Source organism: Sapajus apella, unplaced genomic scaffold (assembly GCF_009761245.1).
Source record: "Sapajus apella isolate SASKATOON/1434 unplaced genomic scaffold, GSC_monkey_1.0 scaffold7, whole genome shotgun sequence".
Lineage (NCBI taxonomy): Eukaryota > Metazoa > Chordata > Mammalia > Primates > Cebidae > Sapajus > Sapajus apella.
In genome coordinates, this window is record NW_022436947.1 from 37,137,827 (window position 1) to 37,159,358 (window position 21,532).

General features: G+C 35.4%; 1 protein-coding gene across 3 annotated transcripts in view; it reads left to right on the forward strand.

Moving 5' to 3' along the window:
• The window catches only part of RELN (reelin), a 535,951-nt gene that overhangs the window by 356,102 nt on the left and 158,317 nt on the right, over positions 1-21,532 (forward strand). For all 3 annotated transcript variants that reach the window (XM_032276354.1, XM_032276355.1, XM_032276356.1), the window contains exons 17-20: positions 3,527-3,593; positions 8,077-8,310; positions 9,048-9,209; positions 14,487-14,723. In XM_032276354.1, the coding sequence (XP_032132245.1) occupies positions 3,527-3,593; positions 8,077-8,310; positions 9,048-9,209; positions 14,487-14,723 (700 nt within the window). The remainder of the gene's footprint in view (positions 1-3,526; positions 3,594-8,076; positions 8,311-9,047; positions 9,210-14,486; positions 14,724-21,532) is intronic.

The following is a 21,532-nucleotide window of genomic DNA, read 5'->3' on the forward strand; positions in this document are numbered from 1 at the left end:
CGTTTATGAAGCTTAAATCTAATAGAATACAAAATTCATGGTTAACAATTTTTTCTTTAGAAATCTAAAAATAGGACTCCAGTCTCTTCTGGCTTATAAGGTTTCTACTGATAAGTCCACTGTTAGTCTGATGGAATTTTCTTTACACATAATTAGACACTCTCATGCTAATCTGAAGATATTTTCCTCCACTCTGTCTCTAGATAGTCTGGTAACTATATAACTTGATGAAGTCCTTACAATGTATTTTTTTGGAGTTCTGTGAGCCTCTTGTATCTGGATGTCTAATCTTTAGCAAGACTGTAAGGATATTTTCCTCAATTACTTCCTCAGATAGACTTTCCAGAGTTTTTGCTTTTCTTCTCCCTCATTAATACCTTTGACCCATAGGTTTGGGCATTTTACATAATCTCTTATTTCTCAAAGTCTTTGTTCATTTTTTAAATTCCTTGTTCTTTCTTTCTTTCTGACTGTATTTACTTGAAAACCCTGTATTCAATCTCTGAGATTATTTCTTCTGCTTGGTCTAGTCTGTTGTTAAATTTTTTGACTATATTTTGTAATTCCTTCAAGGAATTTTTCATTTCTAAAAGTTTTGTTTGGTGTTTGGGTTTTTTTTTTTTTTTTTTTTAAACATACCTATCTCTTTGGTAAATTTGTCATTCATATCCTGAATTAATTTTCTGACTTTTTTAATATTGGCTTTTACCTTTCTCTTGGATCTCACTGAGATTCTTTAAAATTAATATTTTAAATTTTTTATCTGGTATTTCAGAAATTTCATTTTGATTAAGATCCATTTTAGAGAATTAGTATGATATTTTTAACACTGTTTTTGCATGCTTCCAGAATCGTTCTGCTGTTTCCTTCTCATCGTATGAAACTATCTCTTATTTTTGTTTAATTTACTTTTATTTGGATGGAATTTTTTCCTCTTGAGGATGTGACTATAATGTATGCTCTGTAGGGTCATTTGGCCTTGGTTCTTGGATCATTCAGTGGCAAAGACCTTCTATGAGTTCATTGGTTTTATATATATATCTCCATATCCTTAGTGTAGTGACTTTATCAAATGCTGATTGTAGTAGTGATGTACTGGGCATGAAGAGGCAATAATTTTCAGCCTACTCTTTTAAATGTTTTTTGTAGTCAGGCATGGTACATACCTGCATTTCCATCTACTCAGGAAGCTGAAACAAGAAGGTCACTTGATTTCAAGAGTTTGTGGCTGCTGTGTGCTATGATTTTATCTATGAATAGCTACTATACTCCAGGAAAACATAGCAAGATCTCATCTTCCCAAAGACCATGGAAGCTGAGAGTTCAAAGAAGGAGGCTGACAAATTCAATTTCTTAGGAAGACACACTTAATGAGGACTTATAAACAGAATATGTAGTTTGGGGCAGCCACAAGACAAGATGGTGAACTACTGCCTGATTGTTTGGTTTCTTATTTTAATTACAGGTAGATTAATAGATTTCCTATTTTCAGAAAGTGTGTAAGTTGGCTAAAGGTTTATACTACAAATAAGTAGAAAGGGAGAAAGAGAGGAGAAGGGACAAAAATGTCAATAGCTACACAAATTTAGCATAGCCACTGATTTGAGGTCAACATTATAAAATGGAAAAAATATTTTATGCCCTTGTTTAATATTGATTTTTCATGTTTTAATCAGCTTTTTGTTATTTTTGAATAATTTAGACATTGAGACACAACTAATTAAATTCTTGAAACTGGAGAAAAACTTTAGACAAGATAATTCGCTGATGAACCAGTATGAATTATTTCCCAATATGTATCCAAAAAAACAGATCAAAAGGCCCACCCTCAAAGACCATAAGAGTTATATGGATATAAACAGTCAATTTGTGAAAACATCTAAAGATGAAGGTATTAAAATGCAGTTTCTTTATTGGTAGAATATTTTGCAAAGCATTTTAAGTATTGCACTTGTTCATCAGCTCTAAGGAGTAGGTATTTGCCTCTAGATAGCAGAATATGAGCGACATTTTCTTGCTGTCACACTTTTTAAGGGTTCTATAATGAACATTTATTACTTTGATAATCATAAAAGTAGCTTAGAAACCAATAATGAAAAAATGTGTGAGAAAATTAAGAGTGCAATGGAGCATATGTAAGCCTATGAAAAACATGTTCCAACTTCCAAAAGAAGACTGTTACAACACCATTTTAGTTCAGAAAGTGTTTACTACAACATTCTCTCAGTTCCCATCATTTGAGTGGAATCATGCTTTGAGTAGAATAGGAATGGGTACAGATGGAATGCACATTGTTAGCAAGGTATGTTGAATGCAAAACCTGGTGCAAAATCTCTAATTCTGTTATCATTCTATGTGAGGTTCTCACAAAAACAGGACCCACTCTTTGCATTCTTTACAAGGGAAGAAGAGGACACATATTCACTCATTCCCAGGAGAAGTGTGTCCTTACTTGCCAAAAAAACAAACAAACAAACAAAAAAACCTCTGAAATCTCTCCTGTTTCAGTATGTAATTCCAGAATTATGTCACAGAAAAAAAGTAGAGAAAAACAGACCAATATGATAATTCTGTTAGGTATGTTCTTCCTTCATGGGAGAGTCTACTTCTGCTAGTACGTAAAGAAACTATTTGAAAATTACCCTGAAAATCTTAGCAAAATGGAAAGTCCTAAAGCAAAGTATATTTCTTGTCATTTAAAAAATTTTTTCAACTTGACCATATTACTAATAATAGTGAAGAAAGCTATTCTGTTCTTTCCACACTCTTAGGAAAAAAAGAAGGCTGTTATGAGTCCTTATGACTTCATCGTTACTAGGAAGGGATGACAATAAAATTCTTAATTGCAACTTTTTTCATTGACTTGGAATGTCTTAATTTATCCTTGAATTTTTTATGATGGAGGCTCTTTGAACTATGACATGGGTACCCTATCTGTTAGAGCAAATCTTTCTGCAGCCATAAAATAAGTGTGCTGGGAAAACAATCCATATGCTTTTCCAGGCTGAAGAAGAATGGAGCCAACCCCTTTCATTTTCCTTGGTGCGCAGTGGAGCACATCAAAGCGACAGGACAGGAAGGTGTCAAGGAACAGTGAACCTCAGTATGGTGCTGATTATAACCATACAGTACTGGGCACCATGCTAAGCATAACATGTTTCTTTAACTCTTTCCTCCAAAGAATGTTATTATCTCACTTTAAAGACTAGAAACATTGAGACTTTGACAGGATAAATTACTTATCAGTTTCCTGAGTAAAGCCAGGATTTGAATCCAGGATTATCTGTCACCTAAAACCAATACCTTTAACAACTCAGAATCCTTGAAAGGATTATCTGTATAAGTTGTAACAGTTTCAGCAGCTATGTAACTAAGCAGTTACCTTATCACACAGCACTCCATATGTTAGCCTGGATTTCTGCACACAGCATACACACAGGGGCCATATTTCATGAGTACTCCTTCACTAAATTGTAATGGTGGTGTTCTGGGTTTTTGTAATTATGTTCTCTTTTTCCTCCCACAGTTTATATTGGTCCATCATGTCTCAAATTCTGCTCTGGCAGAGGACAGTGCACTAGACATGGTTGCAAGTAAGCATCTTAAGATAACACTTAACGCTTCTCCTTCCTGATGTGTACTTTACATATTGAAGCCACAAGTCATTTGTTTTAATTACCTTTTTCAGGATTGGGGGTCTTTTTAAGACAAAAAAATTGGATACTCCTAATAGAATGTAAGGATAATTCAAATGTATTTTGTAAGTGAAAGTTAATTAATACATTTTATATTAGGCTAAATTGTGAACATATTTAGCATTCCTCATGTGAATTTGCGGACAAATTTGAATTCCTCTCAGCTTTATGGCTGCCTTTCCTGACTGTAGTTACATCCCTTCCCATAAACTTGTTAGGTGTTCATGAGTCACATTGTAATTCCTAGCATGCTTTGTAAATGATTATAAAAATCAGTAATAACCTATAGATCCAATGCTAAAGGAAACTGGACTGGGCCAAATTTAGCAGATTTGGTAAGCAAATTCATCATCTTTAAATATAACTTAAGAATCTTGTTTACTTTTGAATCATCTGGGTCTTTAATAAATTATAAAGTGTTTTACGAAATAATGCTATTGAAGTCTGAAATTATACATTAATAATGTAATATCTAATTACCACCAGATAATTATTTTATGTTTATATCAAAAAATGATATTCACATTTATTATGTCATTCTTATATTAGTATCTAATTATAAAATATTCTGGGAATTCCTGAAACCACAGGCAATCTCTTATAAAGATAAGTTTTCAACAGCTGACCATCTAGTATATTTTTCTTGTCCCTCCAACAAAACGGAATTAATTAATTAGCTAATTAGTTAATGAACAGAGAACTCATAAAAGGGCTTTGAACCTGATCATTTAGAAATTGTAGACTGGTCATGGTAGCTCATGTCTGTAATCCCGTCATTTTGGGAGGCTGAGGCGGGTGGATCATTTGAGGTCAGGAGTTTGAGATCAGCCTGGCCAACATGGTGAGACCTCATCTCTACTAAAACTACAAAAATTAGCTGGGCTTGGTGGTATGCATCTGTAATCTCAGCTACTCAGGTGGCTGAGTCAGGAGAAACCCTTGATCCCGGAAGGCAGAGGTTGCAGGAGCCAACATGGCACCACTGCATTCCAGCCTGGACGACAGAGTGAGACTCTGGCTCAAAGAAAAAAAAAGAAAAGAAAAGAAAAAGAAAAAACAGGAATTGCATGTATGAGGCAAGCATTTGTTGACTTTGAGATTTGTGTGGCTTTTTGACTTTCTAACTATATTTCAATGAATTTAACAAAGAGATCACTCTAATCAATGGAAATATTTTATAAGATACGTGAAGAATTGAAAAGTTTCTATATATATTTCAAAACTGAATATGCATCCTTGTGTTTTCTAGGAAAACTGCCAAATCCCACCCCCAAACACTCACTACTCATTAGATCTATGAAACATTGGCTGGTATTTTCCTCAAGTTGTTATATGCATCCATTATCCATAATCAAACCGTCTTAGTGTATTTCAAATAAAATTAATATGAGGCCAGATAATATTCCAATTTCTGATGTTGTCTCAAAAAGTTTTGGAAAAAAAATTATCTAAAATGACAATCGTGGCTGGGCACGGTGGCTCACACCTGTAATCTCAGCACTTAGGAAACCCAAGGTGGGCAGATCACGAGGTCAAAAGATTGAGACCATCCTGGCCAACATGATGAAACCCCATCTCTACTAAAAATATAAAAATTAGCTGGGCATAGTGGCGTGTGCCTGTAGTCCCAGCTACTCAGGAGGCTGAGGCAGAAGAAGAACTTGAACACAGGACACGGAGGTTGCAGTGAGCTGAGATCACACCACTGCCCTCCAGCCTGGTGACAGAGTGAGACTCTGTCTCAAAAAAAAATAGAATAAAATAACAACTGCTTTTATTTTTTAAAAATAGAAGGTGGTATTTCTAAAAAGACCTATCTATTATTACAGTAGTTATGCTTCATGCTTCATTTTATGTGTATCATATTCCTCTTAGAATTAAGTGGTTTTATTAAGGCTACCATCTGTGCCACCCATGGTGGCTACAAACAGAAATCTATATGGTAGCTTTATGCTTTTGGGCATTGTTCTTTCTTGACACCACATATTAATTCGAAATAGTCTTAGTCTTTTCCTCCTTCTGAGGTTTTACAGAATATTTTCACCAGTTGGAATTGTAGTATTTTTCCCTGTTTCTAACAGTGTTTTATGTAATACTCATTGGTTTTGTTCACTTAAGACTGGGCTAAAAGTTTCACTACTACCTCCTTTGCCAGCAGTATGTGCCTTATTGAGTTTGAGCAAAATTGCACAGAAAAGAAATGTATATGTAATACTACTTATTTCCTTTAAGCAAATCATTGAATGTGGGACCTTTGCAACTTTGTATTTTTCTCTCTTCTTTACTGCCCACCCACCCCCCCAATTTTACTGCTATTTGATGTCAAGATTCTGCCCTCTAATGTTCCCTAACACTTTGTTGCCTGTTTACACAGGCAACAATCCCAGGCCTGGTTCTCTAAATGGACAGTCTACTAATCTGATAAGCCCAGCCCTGTTAGAGATGCTAATGAAGAGAGAGACCATTAGAACCCTTCCTTCACAAGTGACATCCACGTAGCTTAACAGTGGAGTCTTTTGCCTAGCATACAGGGTGACTGTACGGCTACATTTAAGCACGTGTAGATGGACCAGTAGGAGACACATTGGGAGTCAGGAGAGCCTCACGTCATACCTGAAATCACCAGTGTGTGTGACCCTATTGTTTTGCTGAGAAACAAAGACTACAAAGGTTTTTAAAAAATTATTAATGGAATCTTTATCAGCATTATATCCCAATTGAATAATCTTTGAATAAAAGTAGACTTTTAGGCCAGGGGAGGTAGCTCATGCCTGTAATCCCAGCACTTTGGGAGGCCGAGGTGGGCAGATCACTTGAGGTCAGGAGTTCAAAACCAACCCGGTCAACATGGTGAAACCCTGTCTCTACTAAAAAAAAAAAAAAAAAAGATAGACTTTTAAAACAACTCAATGGTAAGTGACTCCCATGAGAGTCATCTCTAAACGATCACCAGTTTCTCCCAGTCACCTATCCTGAGAAGACACATTTAAGATACACAAAAATGTAATTGCCCTGAAATGCACTCTGGCAATAGTCTTGTTAAGGAAAACTAATTTCAATTCGTGGCTATAGTAAATCACATTCAGTTTCCTGACTTTAAAATGTTTTCAATTTAGCTGATTTTAAAAATTCATTTTTGGAAACAACTTGGCTATTCAGCCTAAGTCCATTAGACAACATCTGAAAGAAGGGCTCATCCAGTAAATATTGGTTTTCCTTTCCTCCCTTTATTGATGCTACATAAGGTAATCTTATGAAACCTGTGGACCTTCTCCCCAGAAAAATCCAATATACATAAAACTGGGCATTTGATTTCAGCATATTTTTACATTGCATGGACTCCCTGAAATACCAGCATAGACCTAACTCTCAGTAGTACTGCCAAAGAAGTATCCTGAGCCAGCCATAGTATCACTTCATTGGTACACTTGCTTTGTAAAGGCTTATTTCAGACTTCAACAAGCTTTGAATGCTCCCATGAAAATCCCCCACTCAAAAAGATATCAATTTTATTTTACAGTGGGCAACATTGTAAATGTAGTGAGAAGGAAATAGCACAGTAAAAACAAATAATTTGAAACTATTTCCTGATTAATAATCTCCTTAAAACATAATATGTTTCCATTGGTTATGAGGTTTTCTCACTGATCGAAGACTTGGGGCACTCCTGTATATTCTAGTCAGCTAATATAAATGCAGCACATTCTCACATCAAAGCAAGCAGGTTGTTGGGGAGTGGGGATAGGTTATTTTTCTTGAAGTGCCACTAATTTGGGAGAGTCCACTGAGAGGCAACACAGTTCTGCTAAGAGCTTCTGTCTAGATCAAGTGTGTACACATTCCCTTTATAATGCCAGTCTTCTAAGTTTGAGAACATTAAAGATAGATTCATTTTCCAATAGTTTCTAAATATTTAAAATAATTCCCATCACAAACATGTATTTTAACATTTGTTCTTAGAGAAAATATTTATTCTGGGAATTTTATTAGAGCTGCTTAATGTGTCTTTCATAAATTTAATGAGTATTATTATGAATAAAATTATATACATAAACCTTTTACAGATATTTTAAGTTGGAAATGTGTATGAACATAGGCATATTTTAGATAAACTGCTGGTACTGGTTGAAGGCGAGTGCTGAGTTACTGTTTTAATCATAAGCTTTTTATGGCAGGCTGTGCAAAGACTGTGTTTGTCTGGATTATTTACAGTTGATTAGCCCTTATCAAGTCTTTAGATTCAGTATTCTCGAAAGACTAATGAGCCTCATTTACCATTCAGTCAAATCCTAGCCTCTGGACTTCTTCCTCCCCAAAGTAGATTTGAGAATCTCTGAAACAGCCAACAATTTAAAATTTCATTTCACCATATTTCTTTCAGGTGTGACCCTGGATTTTCTGGCCCAGCTTGTGAGATGGCATCCCAGACATTCCCAATGTTTATTTCTGAAAGCTTTGGCAGTTCCAGGCTCTCCTCTTACCATAACTTTTACTCTATCCGTGGTGCTGAAGTCAGCTTTGGTTGTGGTGTCTTGGCCAGCGGTAAGGCCCTGGTTTTCCACAAAGATGGGCGGCGTCAGCTAATTACATCCTTCCTTGACAGCTCACAGTCCAGGTGAGTGAGGGTAGGGTAGAGTATATACAGAAACCAGATACTAATGTTGAATTTAGTTATATTGTCAATTTTTATTTTGTATATTTTTCCTGATAGACATCTCATTTTTAACCACGATTGAAAGGCACTTACAGTTTATTGAGAGTTAATTTGCCCTAGTTTTTAGTAAATTAGGAGGCTCACCAATGACTTGGATATTAATGACTGACTAGATTTTTTAAAATATGAAATGTTAGCATCAAAACTGTGTTCTTAAGCCAAGAGCTAGTTAATTATTTATGTAGTTTTATTTATTTGACAGCTTGCAGAGGCTGATTAGATTTACTCTACAACTTCCCTTCCCCCAGTACCTAATAAATAATGCAGTAAAGAAGTGATTGACATTTTAAGTGTATATATGGCAGAATAATAACAGCATTAGTGGTATAATTTCAGGTGTGTCTGAAAGATTCTTTCCTCTACTTGTGTACATAGTACACAAAAGTGTATAAACATCCAGTTATGTTTTTATGGATCTATGTGTATATAAAACATGTATATCGACATCTACATGAATACCTACACATATTCATACATCTCACAGTGAAATTACTTACCTTTTATAAAAGAAGGATGAGTAGAAATACATAATTTGGGAGTAGTTCACTTAAATTTGTTTGAAATTCTTTAAAGACCAAAATGAACATTACAATTAAAAATGTTTACGCATACACTAATTATAGACAATTTGTGTCTAGGTTTCTCCAGTTCACGCTGAGACTAGGAAGCAAGTCTGTTCTGAGCACATGCAGAGCCCCTGACCAGCCTGGTGAAGGAGTTTTGTTGCATTATTCTTATGATAATGGCATAACTTGGAAACTCCTGGAGCACTATTCATATCTCAGCTATCATGAGCCCAGGTATGTTGGAAAGCATTTGGAAAAATGGTTGTAGAGTGATATATCCCTTCTGGGGAAATGATAATTCAAATGGCATAAAATTCCAGATATTTTTCCATTGACAGATGGAGCAGACAAAGATTGATGTGTCTTGCGACGAAAAACTACTAAGCCGTGTTTCTTCCCATCCATTTGTCCCACTGACTTCTGATCATTTGGAGGAATTTAAGTCATATTTTTAAATACACATCTAAGAAAAATATTTTAATGCTTATAAAAGAGAAAAGTAGTCCAGCACTGTGGCTCACCCCTCTAATCCCAGCACTTGGGGAAGCCGAGGTGGGCAGATCATGAGTCAAGAGATCAAGACCATCCTGGACAACATAGTGAAAACCAGTCTCTACTAAAAATACAAAAATTAGCTGGGCGTGGTGGCACACACCTGTAGTCCCAGCTACTTGGGAGGTTGAGGCTGAAGAATCACTTGAACCTGGAAGGCGGCAGTTGCAGTGAGCTGAGATTGCGCCACTGCACTCCAGCCTGGGAGACAGAGCAAGACTTCATCTAAAAAAAAATAAAATAAAAAAATGAAAAGATTTACATGTACTATAAAAAAGATTTTACATGTACAAAGAATTTTTTTTTTTTTTTAGAGAGTTTTGCTCTGTCTCCAGGCTGGAGTTCAGTGCTGTGATCTCGGCTCACTGCAACCTCCACCTCCTGGTTCAAGCGATTGTCCTGCATCAGCCTCTTTAGTAGCTGGAATTACAGGCCCCTGCCATCATGCCCGGCTAATTTTTGTATTTTTGTAAAGATGGGATTTCACCATGTTGGCCAGTCTGGTCTTGAACTCCTGACTTCAGGTGATTCGCCCACCTTGGCCTCCCAAATCTCTGGGATTACAGGTATGAGACACCACACCTGGCCTACAAAGAAATTTTTAGCATGTATAATATAATGTCTCTGGCAAAAATGGGGTGTTAGGGTTTTATTTAAAGCCCTTTCTTCAAGCCATTTCTATTTTTCTTTAGTATATAGATTTCATCACATATAGTATCAGCTGTCAGATTTAAGTCTTACTTAAAGCTGGACTACCTTTCAATGTTGGCAGAATAGTAACAGCATTAGTGGTATAATTTCAGGTGTGTCTGAAAGATCCTTTCCTCTCTTAAACACTTATTGAGCTAGTCACTAAAATTCCTTTAAAAATATCAAGGGAAGAGCAGGATGGGGAAATCTCAGAATTAAGGTTTAAAGTTAAAATTTTATCAGAGTAGTTGATACTGTGGCTTACATTCACAGTTACATATAAATGGACTAACATTCCATTTCACTTCCTGAAAGTATATTTTAATCATGAGAAGATGAGAAAGAGAGAGGGCTTTGGGCCCAGAAGTTTGCATTAGCACTCTGGAAAAAAGGCAGGGTTCAGAAAAGTGGGAGAGAGAGGACCGAGGATATATTTTATATATTTTACAGTTTTGCCTAGAACTGCCCCTATATTTAAATATTTGCAAATAGATGAGAACTTTTATTTTCATAGCAAATGAAGTAGAATGTAACAGATAATAATTAACATCTAGTATAACTTATAAATGTCATACATTGTAAAATTTGAAGAATGCACCAGCTGTGTTGGTTGTTTTCCCTGTACAGGTAAAAATCTAATGCTAAACTCAACTTTCTTACTCAGTAGAGACACATGAATCCTAAAGAAACCTTTCATAGACTCTTCATAGTAACCATTAAATGAAAATTAAACAGAAATCAAGGTAATGATGATGAAAGCATGAAGAAAATATCACCATCCTAAGTTAAGTTGGCCTAAAGCACAATTTTTTCTAACAAAGATGGACAGCTGCAAAATTCAGTAATCAATCTACATCATGAAATTTAATTAATCTTTGTTGATATGAAAAATAATTAGACATTTAATGTGCTATTGCAAAGGCGCATTTAATCTTGCCTGCCATTTGACAGCAACATTTTTCTTCTAGAAATCAAGGTGGCTTTTCAGTATTAGATATGTGCATGGCTTGAAAGATTAAGATCAAAGTGGAGATTTTTTCAAAAGGAGAACATGGTAATGATAGCAAAAACGCCTTCATTTTCTGTATATACACCACTGTCTGTGAGACTCTTCCTCCCACCCCCTCTCTCACAAATATTAATAAAAGGTGACGTGGCAGAAAGGGAATTTGATATATTCTAGATACCAAATTGTATTTTTTAGATAAATAATACAAACCATGTAAATTATTCATAAGAGAGTTAAATATATCTTGATGGCTTTAGCCATTTGCTATATTTCCTTCAGTATAAATTGCTGCCTGTAATTGCTATGAATTCCATATTGTTTCTTTATGCTATGGTTGTTCAAAAATGAAGTGTGATCCGTAAATTAGACATGCTAGTTGGCTATTACTCCCTATTTTAAATAATTTGCTTGCCTATGATTCACTCAGTAAATAAAAGAACTGTATCTACTTGTTATTAATAAAATTTAAGGTCTGATGATGTATCTATGTTAGTCTTTTAATTCAAACTGATTAGAATGTCTTGTGAACTAACTGGTATTTTTATTAATGTAAAATTATGTATCACTGGTGAGACTAAAATTATTCTAGCTTTTCTCTTAATTATAGGGCTTGTTTTTAGCCTAAAATTACTGTGAAGTCTAATCTTAGTTTATTTTTATGCCTTATTTATTTGATCTCCTTTTTGTTTCTATCATGTCACCCAATTCCATAATATATATCATTGTAAACATTTTTTTAAACAATTTGATCTTTATATTTGATCTTCTTTGTTTCTTTTATGTCAACAATTCCATAGTACGTATTACTATAAAACATTAAAAAAATAAATCTATGAGCCTAGGACCTACACACAAGAGGAAGATTGAGACAGAAAATTGACTGAAGTCAAGTCTCTGCATTCTCTTCTAGGAAAATTCTGATCAGACAGTTCCACAGCTATTCCAGTCAGCCACTATAATTAGCAAAGAGTGGTGAAATAGCAGGAACTCCCACTACACCAAAAGATATGATGTAAAAGTTAAGAAAAACATTCTAGAGCCAAGTTCCCCAGGTCCAAATCCTGCCATTAGTACTTATAGTCTGCTTAACCTTAAAGAGATTATTTAACCTCCTTGTGCATCTGTACTCACATCTCTATCAGGCATATACTGATAATATGTACTTTATGCAGCAAAAATTCATTGAGTGCTTGCTTATGTGCCAGATACTGCTGTAGGTACTAAGGCATAATAGTGAAAAACAGACAAAAAAGTTTCTAGCCTTTGCCATAAGAAAAGCATTATTCTGGCCAGGTGCAGTGGCTCACACCTGTAATCCCAGTACTTTGGGAGGCCAAGGCGGGCAGATCACGAGGTCGGGAGATCAAGACAATCCTGGCCAACAGGGTGAAATCCCGTCTCTATTAAAATACAAAAAATTAGCTGGGTGTGGTGGCACGTGCCTGTAGTTCCAGCTACACAGGACTCTGAGGCAGGGGAATCACTTGAACCCAGGGAGGTGGAGATTGCAGTGAGCCAAGATTCACCACAGCACTCCAGCCTGGTGACAGAGCAAGACTCCATCGCAAAGAGAAAAAAAAAAGCATTATCCTGATTTCACAGATGAAGTTGCTGAGACACATAGAAATCAAGTGCTTTATCTACAGTTGCAAAATCATTAACCATTAGGTGTCAGAGTAGGAACTCTGACCCAAGAGTCTAATTACAGACCCACAGTCTTAACACCTCTGTCATGAAAATATTGGTCACTTCAGTCACTGCTATCATATTCACATACACTATTTTCCTTAAAAGTTGCCTGGGAAATTCTAGCTTTCAGTTGTTACATTAAAAAATAATATTTATTTTCATCAGAGAGAATATTAGCTTCTTTTATAATTATTAATATGAAGAAAAATTATAATTTTCTAATATAATATTAAAAAAATTAAATTCTTAAATCAATAACTGGTATTTTCATCATTAAACCAGTTTAAACATAGTGTAATTGGTTTCTATATATTATGCATTTTTATAAATATGTGCATTTATTTAATAAACAGGTTAGAAAAATTAAAATGAAAATTAGTAAAATACTTAACAAAACCTGACTCTTCTAATAAATTTACACTGGTGAAAAATTTTACAGATTACAGAAAGTATTTAAAATTCGTAAATGTATTATAGCTATATATTTTTAGTTTAAGAAGTTTTATTAAAGTTTATTAAAGTTTTATTTCTGTATTTGCATATGAATATTCCTTTATTTAGAAAATATGTTTTCTAATATTGGAACAAGTTCTACCAATTCTTTACTGTTTGTATAAACAATGGTGATAGTCATGTTAGCCTACCCCATATATCCATGTAGAAATTATTTAAAGGGAAAATAGGTAATTATTTTTAAAATAACTTTCAGTATGTAAAATAGCACATTCCCAAAAGGTGGTTTAGTATGTTTCTTCACACAATAAAAATATGAAAGCCAATCCAATTTCTTAGTAATTTCAGCCTTAGACATTAAAGTTTAAAATAATTTATTTCTAAGTTATTCAACTTCCACTTGGATGAGGAAGCTTTTCTTTGCTCATTAATTAAAAAAAAAAAACCTCAACCCTTTCAGTGTGCCTTTACTTCAAGCACCTTTCCTGGTATTTAATCGCACCTTGATGGTGACAAATGTTCCATTTGCCATTTGCCTCACATCTCACCTATGTATGGATGCAAGCAGCATGGTACTGTGATTTATGGAGCTTTCAAGTAGATGTCATTGCAGTGGCAATTAATATATGGTTCCTGCTGCTGTGTACAATAATTGCTCCTGGAAATTAGATATTATTCTTAATTTTCTTCTCCATTTGTCAGATACAGGTTTACTGTCATAGCTGCCATGATACAGAAAATGACCTCACACACTAAGCTAAACTCATGGGAATAAGGAAGTATTCTGGTTCCAAAGAGCCAAAACTGTAATATGTGTAACAAGCTGCCCAAGATCCTTTACCAGTCTATGTTGAATACTCTCACTTTGACTACCATGTTTATTGAGAGCTTTTTCAAAAGCAGATGAGTGAAGGCAAAGTTACATTTTGGGATGTGTTTGGAAGACTTTGTTGGAAACAGGCAGGAAACTGGATATCTCAGAAAAAACAATGTTTATAATCATGGGAGAACTATTTTTTAAATACTATACTTCAGGGAAAAATCTATCCCACTGTATACATTTGTGTTTTAAGATACCAAAATAATCTAAATTTTGACTTCGATTTTTTTTTCTCTAGAATAATCTCCGTAGAACTACCAGACGATGCAAGGCAGTTTGGAATTCAGTTCAGATGGTGGCAACCATATCATTCTTCCCAGGGAGAAGATGTGTGGGCTATTGATGAGATTATCATGACGTCTGTGCTTTTCAACAGCATTAGTCTTGACTTTACCAATCTTGTGGAGGTTACCCAGTCTCTGGGATTCTACCTTGGGAATGTTCAGCCATACTGTGGCCACGACTGGACCCTTTGGTAAGGATTTCATCATCATTGTTGTTGTTGTCATATTTTGCACTAGGAATTGGAACATGAGGATGATCTTCCAGTCTATTCAGCACTTAGTCATTTGTTGACAAGTATTTACTAAACAGTAAATATTTACAAGTATGTCTACACAAGCTTACTTGTATGTCTACAGGTAAGATGTCTTGGGAAAGAGGACTGAAAACAAAATACTGATAGATTTAAATAAATACAAAATTTTACCATATTTATTAAACTCAAATTTTTACTTCCCACAGTTACATATGAAAGAAAAAACCTCTTCAAAAAGTGTTAGTAATTAAAGTGACTACCATATTCTACATATGACTACCCCTTCAGAGGCCCATGGCATTCATAATGAAACAGGACATCCCTCTAGTGACTATTTTAATAAAATTTCTCATGAGTAGTTCTGTTTTCTTGCTGTCTTATATAAGGTCCTAGAAGTTTTTTCTAGCCATGATTGGTTAACGGGCATCTCCTTTTTAATCCATGTTGTCAAGCAGTATTAGACCAGTAAGTTAATGACAATGGGGTTTCAAAATTCTGGGATAGCCTAATTAAGGCACTCTTCATTTTTAGATTCTTCCTCCTGTGGTCATATGCAAATTTAATTATACAACAAACAGCAAATAATTTAAAGATAATTAGTACCTCATGAACATCAGCAGGATGATACAACAGTGTTAACTAGGGTCAGGAGCTGGCTAATTTACATAGGGAACTCCCAAGAGGCTTCTTGGAGGAGGCTACCATTGTGTAGTTCACATGGTGGATATAACACTTTCCACTGATTGGAAAGTGGGAGAACATGGAAGCTCCAGCCACATGAAGATCTGGAGGAAAAGAAATCCAACTACAGGAAGCTTTGCAATGTACACAGTTCCCCCAGGTGAGTGACCTTGGCATGTTCAAGGACCAGGAGGGAGGCCCATTGTTCTGGAGACCAGGTGGTGAGGTAGTGAGTGTCAAGGAAACCAAGAGTTGTTCGGAGGCCAGATCTTTTAGGGTCTTCTAGGCCCAGAGATCCTAGATCTAAAAACTCAGGTTTGCATGATTCCAAAACCCACACAACCTTCACCACTGTATGTACTACCTCTCTCCAGGTTCGTTTAGGACTGGAAATATGATTGAAGAATAATTTTCTGAGAGACTTTTATTTTGTATTGAGTCATTGTCAGACCAATTTAATTCCTTCAGATGAATCTCACTGAAAGCTATTCACCACTCTTGCCTCCAGAGAGCATATCATAATGACCCATCAGTGACCATATCATAATTAGAGGTAAATTTTACACACTACTGCACAGAAAATTACCTTTGATGGGACTTGTACATGTATAGTCACATCTCACACACAGCAGGCTAAAATTCTAGCATCAAAATGACAGCTAATGGAATGGAATGGAAGTACAGCTGGTCACTTTGCTGCAAGCATTGTCAAACTGGATAGAATGAAATTTCTAAATTTCTATAAGACAAAGTAGGCAAGGTCATATTGCACATTTTCTTTCTCTCTCTCTCTTTTTTTTTTTTTTAGACAGAGTTTCACTCTTCTCACTTAGGTCAGAGTGCAATGGCAGGATCTCAGCTCACTGCAACTTCCACCTCCCAGGCTCAAGCGATATGTTTTCTATTTGATAGCCTTAGATGCTTCTTTTTACAGTCGTTCTTTCTCAGTCCTGGAGACTTAAAAAAAAAAAAAGGAGTAAAGCAAATAAGAAGGTCTAAAGATGTAGAACAAAATTAGATTTCTTAGAATTTTATGCTCCTGAAAATTTAAATTGACCTGAATTGACAGTAATTCAAACTGGACATGTACAATAAACTACATCCCTCAAGTTTGTATAGAAGAGTTTTTTCCTAACACTTTCAATACTTATAGAGTATTACAACAAAGAGTCATATCATGAATGCAAGTCCTGTATCATGTTTATTTTCACAAATAGTTAACATCTGCTCAGATAAATGCAAAAGTTGCTGAGCATTTTAATTTAACACTTGGGTTGAATGCATGATAGCAGCAGTTTAATTTCTGTGCTTTGATCAAAACCCTAAGAACAATATCTTTTCACACAAGTCTGATGAATATTCTTAACACACCACTGCTTTAATTGGTGGAGATACATTTACTTTGTGAAAGTACAATCACAGTAATTGTAGAAAAACCGTAAGAAAGTATAAATAATTGTACAATCCCCATGGGCACCTTGAGCAGCACCATAGGAGTTTTATTAACAACCACATGTGAGCAATCGATTTGACTTTCTGATCTCTGTGAAACGAAAAGGAGTTGTCTTGGTTGTAAAACAACAGAGAGTATACTCTGGCGGTGATAATGAGGCTAGAGAAACACATTAACCACTTTAATAAGGACATGAAAAATGCTTGCTTCTCATTAAAATGAAACAACATGGAAGATCTCAAACTGTTCCTATTTTCTTAGCCAGTGAGTCAGAATAAAACCCCTTTTAATGACGTTGTTTTCTCTCTGCCACTGTTGAGGGATACATTGTCCAAGATTTAATATGAATTCACCTTGGGGATATTTTTCGGAAACACTCGTTACAGTATTAAAATTTAAGTAGTGATATTGACCAAGTATATATTATAATCTCATAGTCCTAAAACAAGCTGTCATTTTTTAAATGTAAAACCTTTGGAGCATATTGTCTTATTAAGCAAAAATTATCTAAACATATTTAAGTACGTGGTCTCTGCCCTTCAGTGACCTTGTTTCTCTCAAGGGAAATTTTGAAATATATACGTGGTCTTATGAATGGCTGGTGTTAAATTAATTATTGTTGGTTTTTCTCGGCCGTGAGTTCATTTGTTTCTTATTTTCTAACTCATGACTTCCTGTGAGCATAGATTGTCATTACTAAGAGTGTTCTTCAGGGAAAACTTGGACAATTGCTTTTTCATTAGAAGAACTACAGTCAATATGCTATAAATCACTTTCCAGCATGTCATCCTAGAGTACTTTTTTCCAGTGGAGAAACTAATTGCTTTTAATTATTTGAATGCTTTCTTCCATCCATAGTATCTGAACTCAAAAATTCTGTCTGCTTTAGATTCCAAAAATATTTTTAAAACCTCTTACATATATTTTAAGATCACTGAGGGAGCACTATTTAAAGTTAATTAAAGATTGCATCTAATACTATTAATGATAATACCAAGGGAACATTAACATTCCTCTACCCCATCTAATAAACCAGCTAGATACAACAGGTAGGAAAGACATTGCTGTCTTCTTATATAGAGAGTTTTGGTTGTAAAATGTGTACAGTTGAGGCCAGGCACAGTGGCTCGTGCCTATAATCCCTGCACTTTTTGAGGCCAAGATGGGCAGATCACTTGAGGCCAGGAATTCAAAGACAAGCCTGGCCAACATGGCGAAACCCCATGTCTACTAAAAATACAAAAATTAGCTGGGCATGGTGGCACATGCCTGTAATCCTAGCTATTTGGGAGGTTGAGGCACAAGAATCGCTTTAACCCAGGAGGCAGAGGTTGAAGTGAGCCAAGATCATGCCATGGCACTCCAAGGTGGGTGACAGAGCAAGACTCTGTCTCTAAATAAATAAATAAGCGTACAATTGGGATAGAATGGTTGTTGTGGCATTTAGAATTGGCATTTGTTTAGAATTTAGAATTGGCAATTATTTTTAGGAAATGTGGTGTGGTAGAAACATAGGCTTTGAGGTCATAGGCCTGACTTCAAATTCTCATGCTGCCACTTAAAAGCTTGTAAAATTAAAGCCAGATAATTTTAACTAATGAGGAATTTTAAGAAGTATATATTTTGTGTAGCTGCCTTAAGAAGTTTGCATCAAAGCAACTTTATTAAGAGAGGAAATAACTGAGTTTCGTTAGTAATGTGCGAAGACATCCCTGACTTCTATCTCCACCCAGAACTTCCACCCTTTTATCCCATCTTTGTCTTTCATTCCATTCATGAGCTAGTGCCATCCCTAACCCTTACTCCTGCTCTCACCACTGCGTTATATCTGAGCCTCACTCCATTCCCAGCCCCTAATAATGAACTATCAGTTGGACATAAAGTGAGAACACTAGTCTTGCACAGTCTTTTGTAATTTCTAGAAGGTGACATGTTTTAATGACTTCTTTTTTAAATCACCAAACCTGTTCCCATAGCAAAATAATAACATAAAAAGTCCACATATTCAAGGAAATTTGTTTAGCCTCTTTGAACCTAAGTTTTTCTTTTTTTTCTTTGTACCTTATTTTATTTTTTTATTATTTTTTTCTATATTTCTTCTAAAAAAAAAAAAAAAAAAACTGGATACATCTGAGCCTGAGGTTTTCGTCTATAGAATGGGAGCAATGATATTTACTCCCAAAATTGTCATAAAGATTAAATGAGATCATAGATAGCAAATACCTACTATGAGCCTGCCATTTCCATTCCCTTCACTGTCTTGTTGAAAGGAAGAAAACTGGTATCTCTAAGGTCCACATAATGATCATATTTTTCTGAATTTTAGAGATTATCAAATATTATTTTGCCTGAGTAATACAAAAGAGCATTCTCTGAAATTTAAAGAGATCAAAATAGAAATGGCAAATAAGAGTTTTATTGTATAAACTAGATTTGGTTAAGGGAAAAGGTTGGAGGGTTATGCAACAGAAAGCTCATAGTGGGTATACTTATTTTTTCCAGTACTTTCCTATCTCAATGGCAGTCATCATCGCTACACAGATGGATTGCATTCTAGCAACACACAATGTGTTATCATAGAAAGTATTTTGTGAATGATGAGTGATTAGGTTACTAGGAAATTCCAGACCTGAAGGATCCTAAAAGTCTGTTTATCTCATGTTGTAACTTAAACACAGTTCATTTGCAATAAAAAGGTATAAAAAAGTACTGTGACTCTACTAATAATTAAAGCAAAAATTAAGATAAGAAAAGCTGTAGTTTTTGCTTATCATTAATGGTGCTTGATGAACAGCAGATATAACTAAAAGATTTAAAGATAGATGAGACCTGTAGAAATGTTAAGAGGGCCTTTCATGGGCACTAAAGATAGAAGGTACATGTTCTTTATGTCTAATTTTATTTTTTTAATTAAAGCTTTTTTTTTTTTAACACAAGTAAATCACTAGTACTAGTCATCTGTTGGTCGTTTTTTAGAAAGAGAAATTTCCTAAAGTAGTGAAAGTACAAAGGAAGTAAAAAAAGCAACGTGAAAAAAGTGAAATTAGCTGTGAATTACAAAAGGCATGAGGAGGCTAGCCATGGTGGCTCACGCCTGTAATCCCAACACTTTGGGAGGCCGAAGTGGATGGATCACCTGAGGTCAGGAGTTCAAGACCAGCCTGGCCAACCTAGTGAAACCAAATCTCTACTAAAAATACAAAAAATTAGCCGGGCGTGGTGGCAGATGCCTGTAATCTCAGCTACTTGGGAGGCTGAGGCAGGAGAACCACTTGAACCCAGGATGTGGAGGTTGCAGTGTGCCGAGATTGTCCCCTTACACTACAGCCTGGGCAACAAAAGCAAAACTCCATCAAAAAAAAAAAAAAAAAAAAGAGGCATGAGGAAAAAAGGGTAACATTAGTGGTACGTGATGTTGTGGTAGGAGGATCTTTGAAGCCTGATATTGCGCACCAGCTCCAGGTGGCATGGTTAGCCCAAGAGAGTAGGAAGCTGAGGGTCTAAAATGAAGAGAACAGTTGCAGTGTGGGTGGCCCAAGTCGAAGGGAATTGACAAATGCTACATGTTCAGAACATTTTAAAAGTATGTGTTCATATTTTCATGGAGTATTTATGAGCATGGACAAGAAAAATTATTTGTTTATATATTTTATGAGAAGCAGGAGTCACCCAGGCAAAAATCCCAGATTAAAAAGGATCCTAAAAGCCTGTTTATCTCATAAGTTAAATATAGTTCATTTTGCATAAGAGCTAGAAAATAGTACTGGGGCTTATTAACAGTAAAAGAAAACCAGTAATTTATTGTTGCATTATTATATGATAAGATGACAGATCTGAATGATAGGTGAAATTTTAAGTTATAGGAGAAGGACTATTTGTTCAGTTACGTGTAGATTATAAAGACCATCAGGAATCCACAATAATATGTAGTAATGGGTTACTCAAAGAGTTTTCCAAAATTACCTGGAGAACAACCATCAGAACTCACGTTGTGCAAAGTAAACCTGCCTCTGCAGGGACATTCAGGCCCACAGGCAGATCTGCACACAATTAGTAAGCATTGTACCACACATTTTAAAATGAGATCTACCTCTCCTTTTGCTGCCTTTTGGTTAATTTATTGAAATAGGAATATGTGTTTAAAGAGGTTTGAATCAGAGTCTACTCCATGCAGATCTCTATTCCTTTAGACCAATCTTGGGAAACTAGTCAGTGTTTGCCTGATACTAATGTAAGCATTATGTTGTTAGGAAACGTGGGCATAGGAGGAGTCAGATTAATACCTAAATGGAATATTAGATAGCTCTATTCCTCAGTTTGCAAGGAAGAAGTTACTGACAGTCTCTATAAAATGAATCAATCTATAGAATAACAGACAAGTACGTTTTGTTAGGATTTTCCTTCACGAAACATCGACCTGTAGCTTATACAGAAATTCTGTCTGTTTAAATAGTTCATTAGCATGTTTAGAGTATTCTTGGGATTGTTTCTTTAAAAGACTATTAAAAAGAGCAGTAAATCAACTAAAATTATGCTGCTGAAGGAAGTCAGCCTGGGTGAGATGGCTCCCAGGAGCCACCTCAGTGTCCGTTTCACAGTAAATGATTGTCTA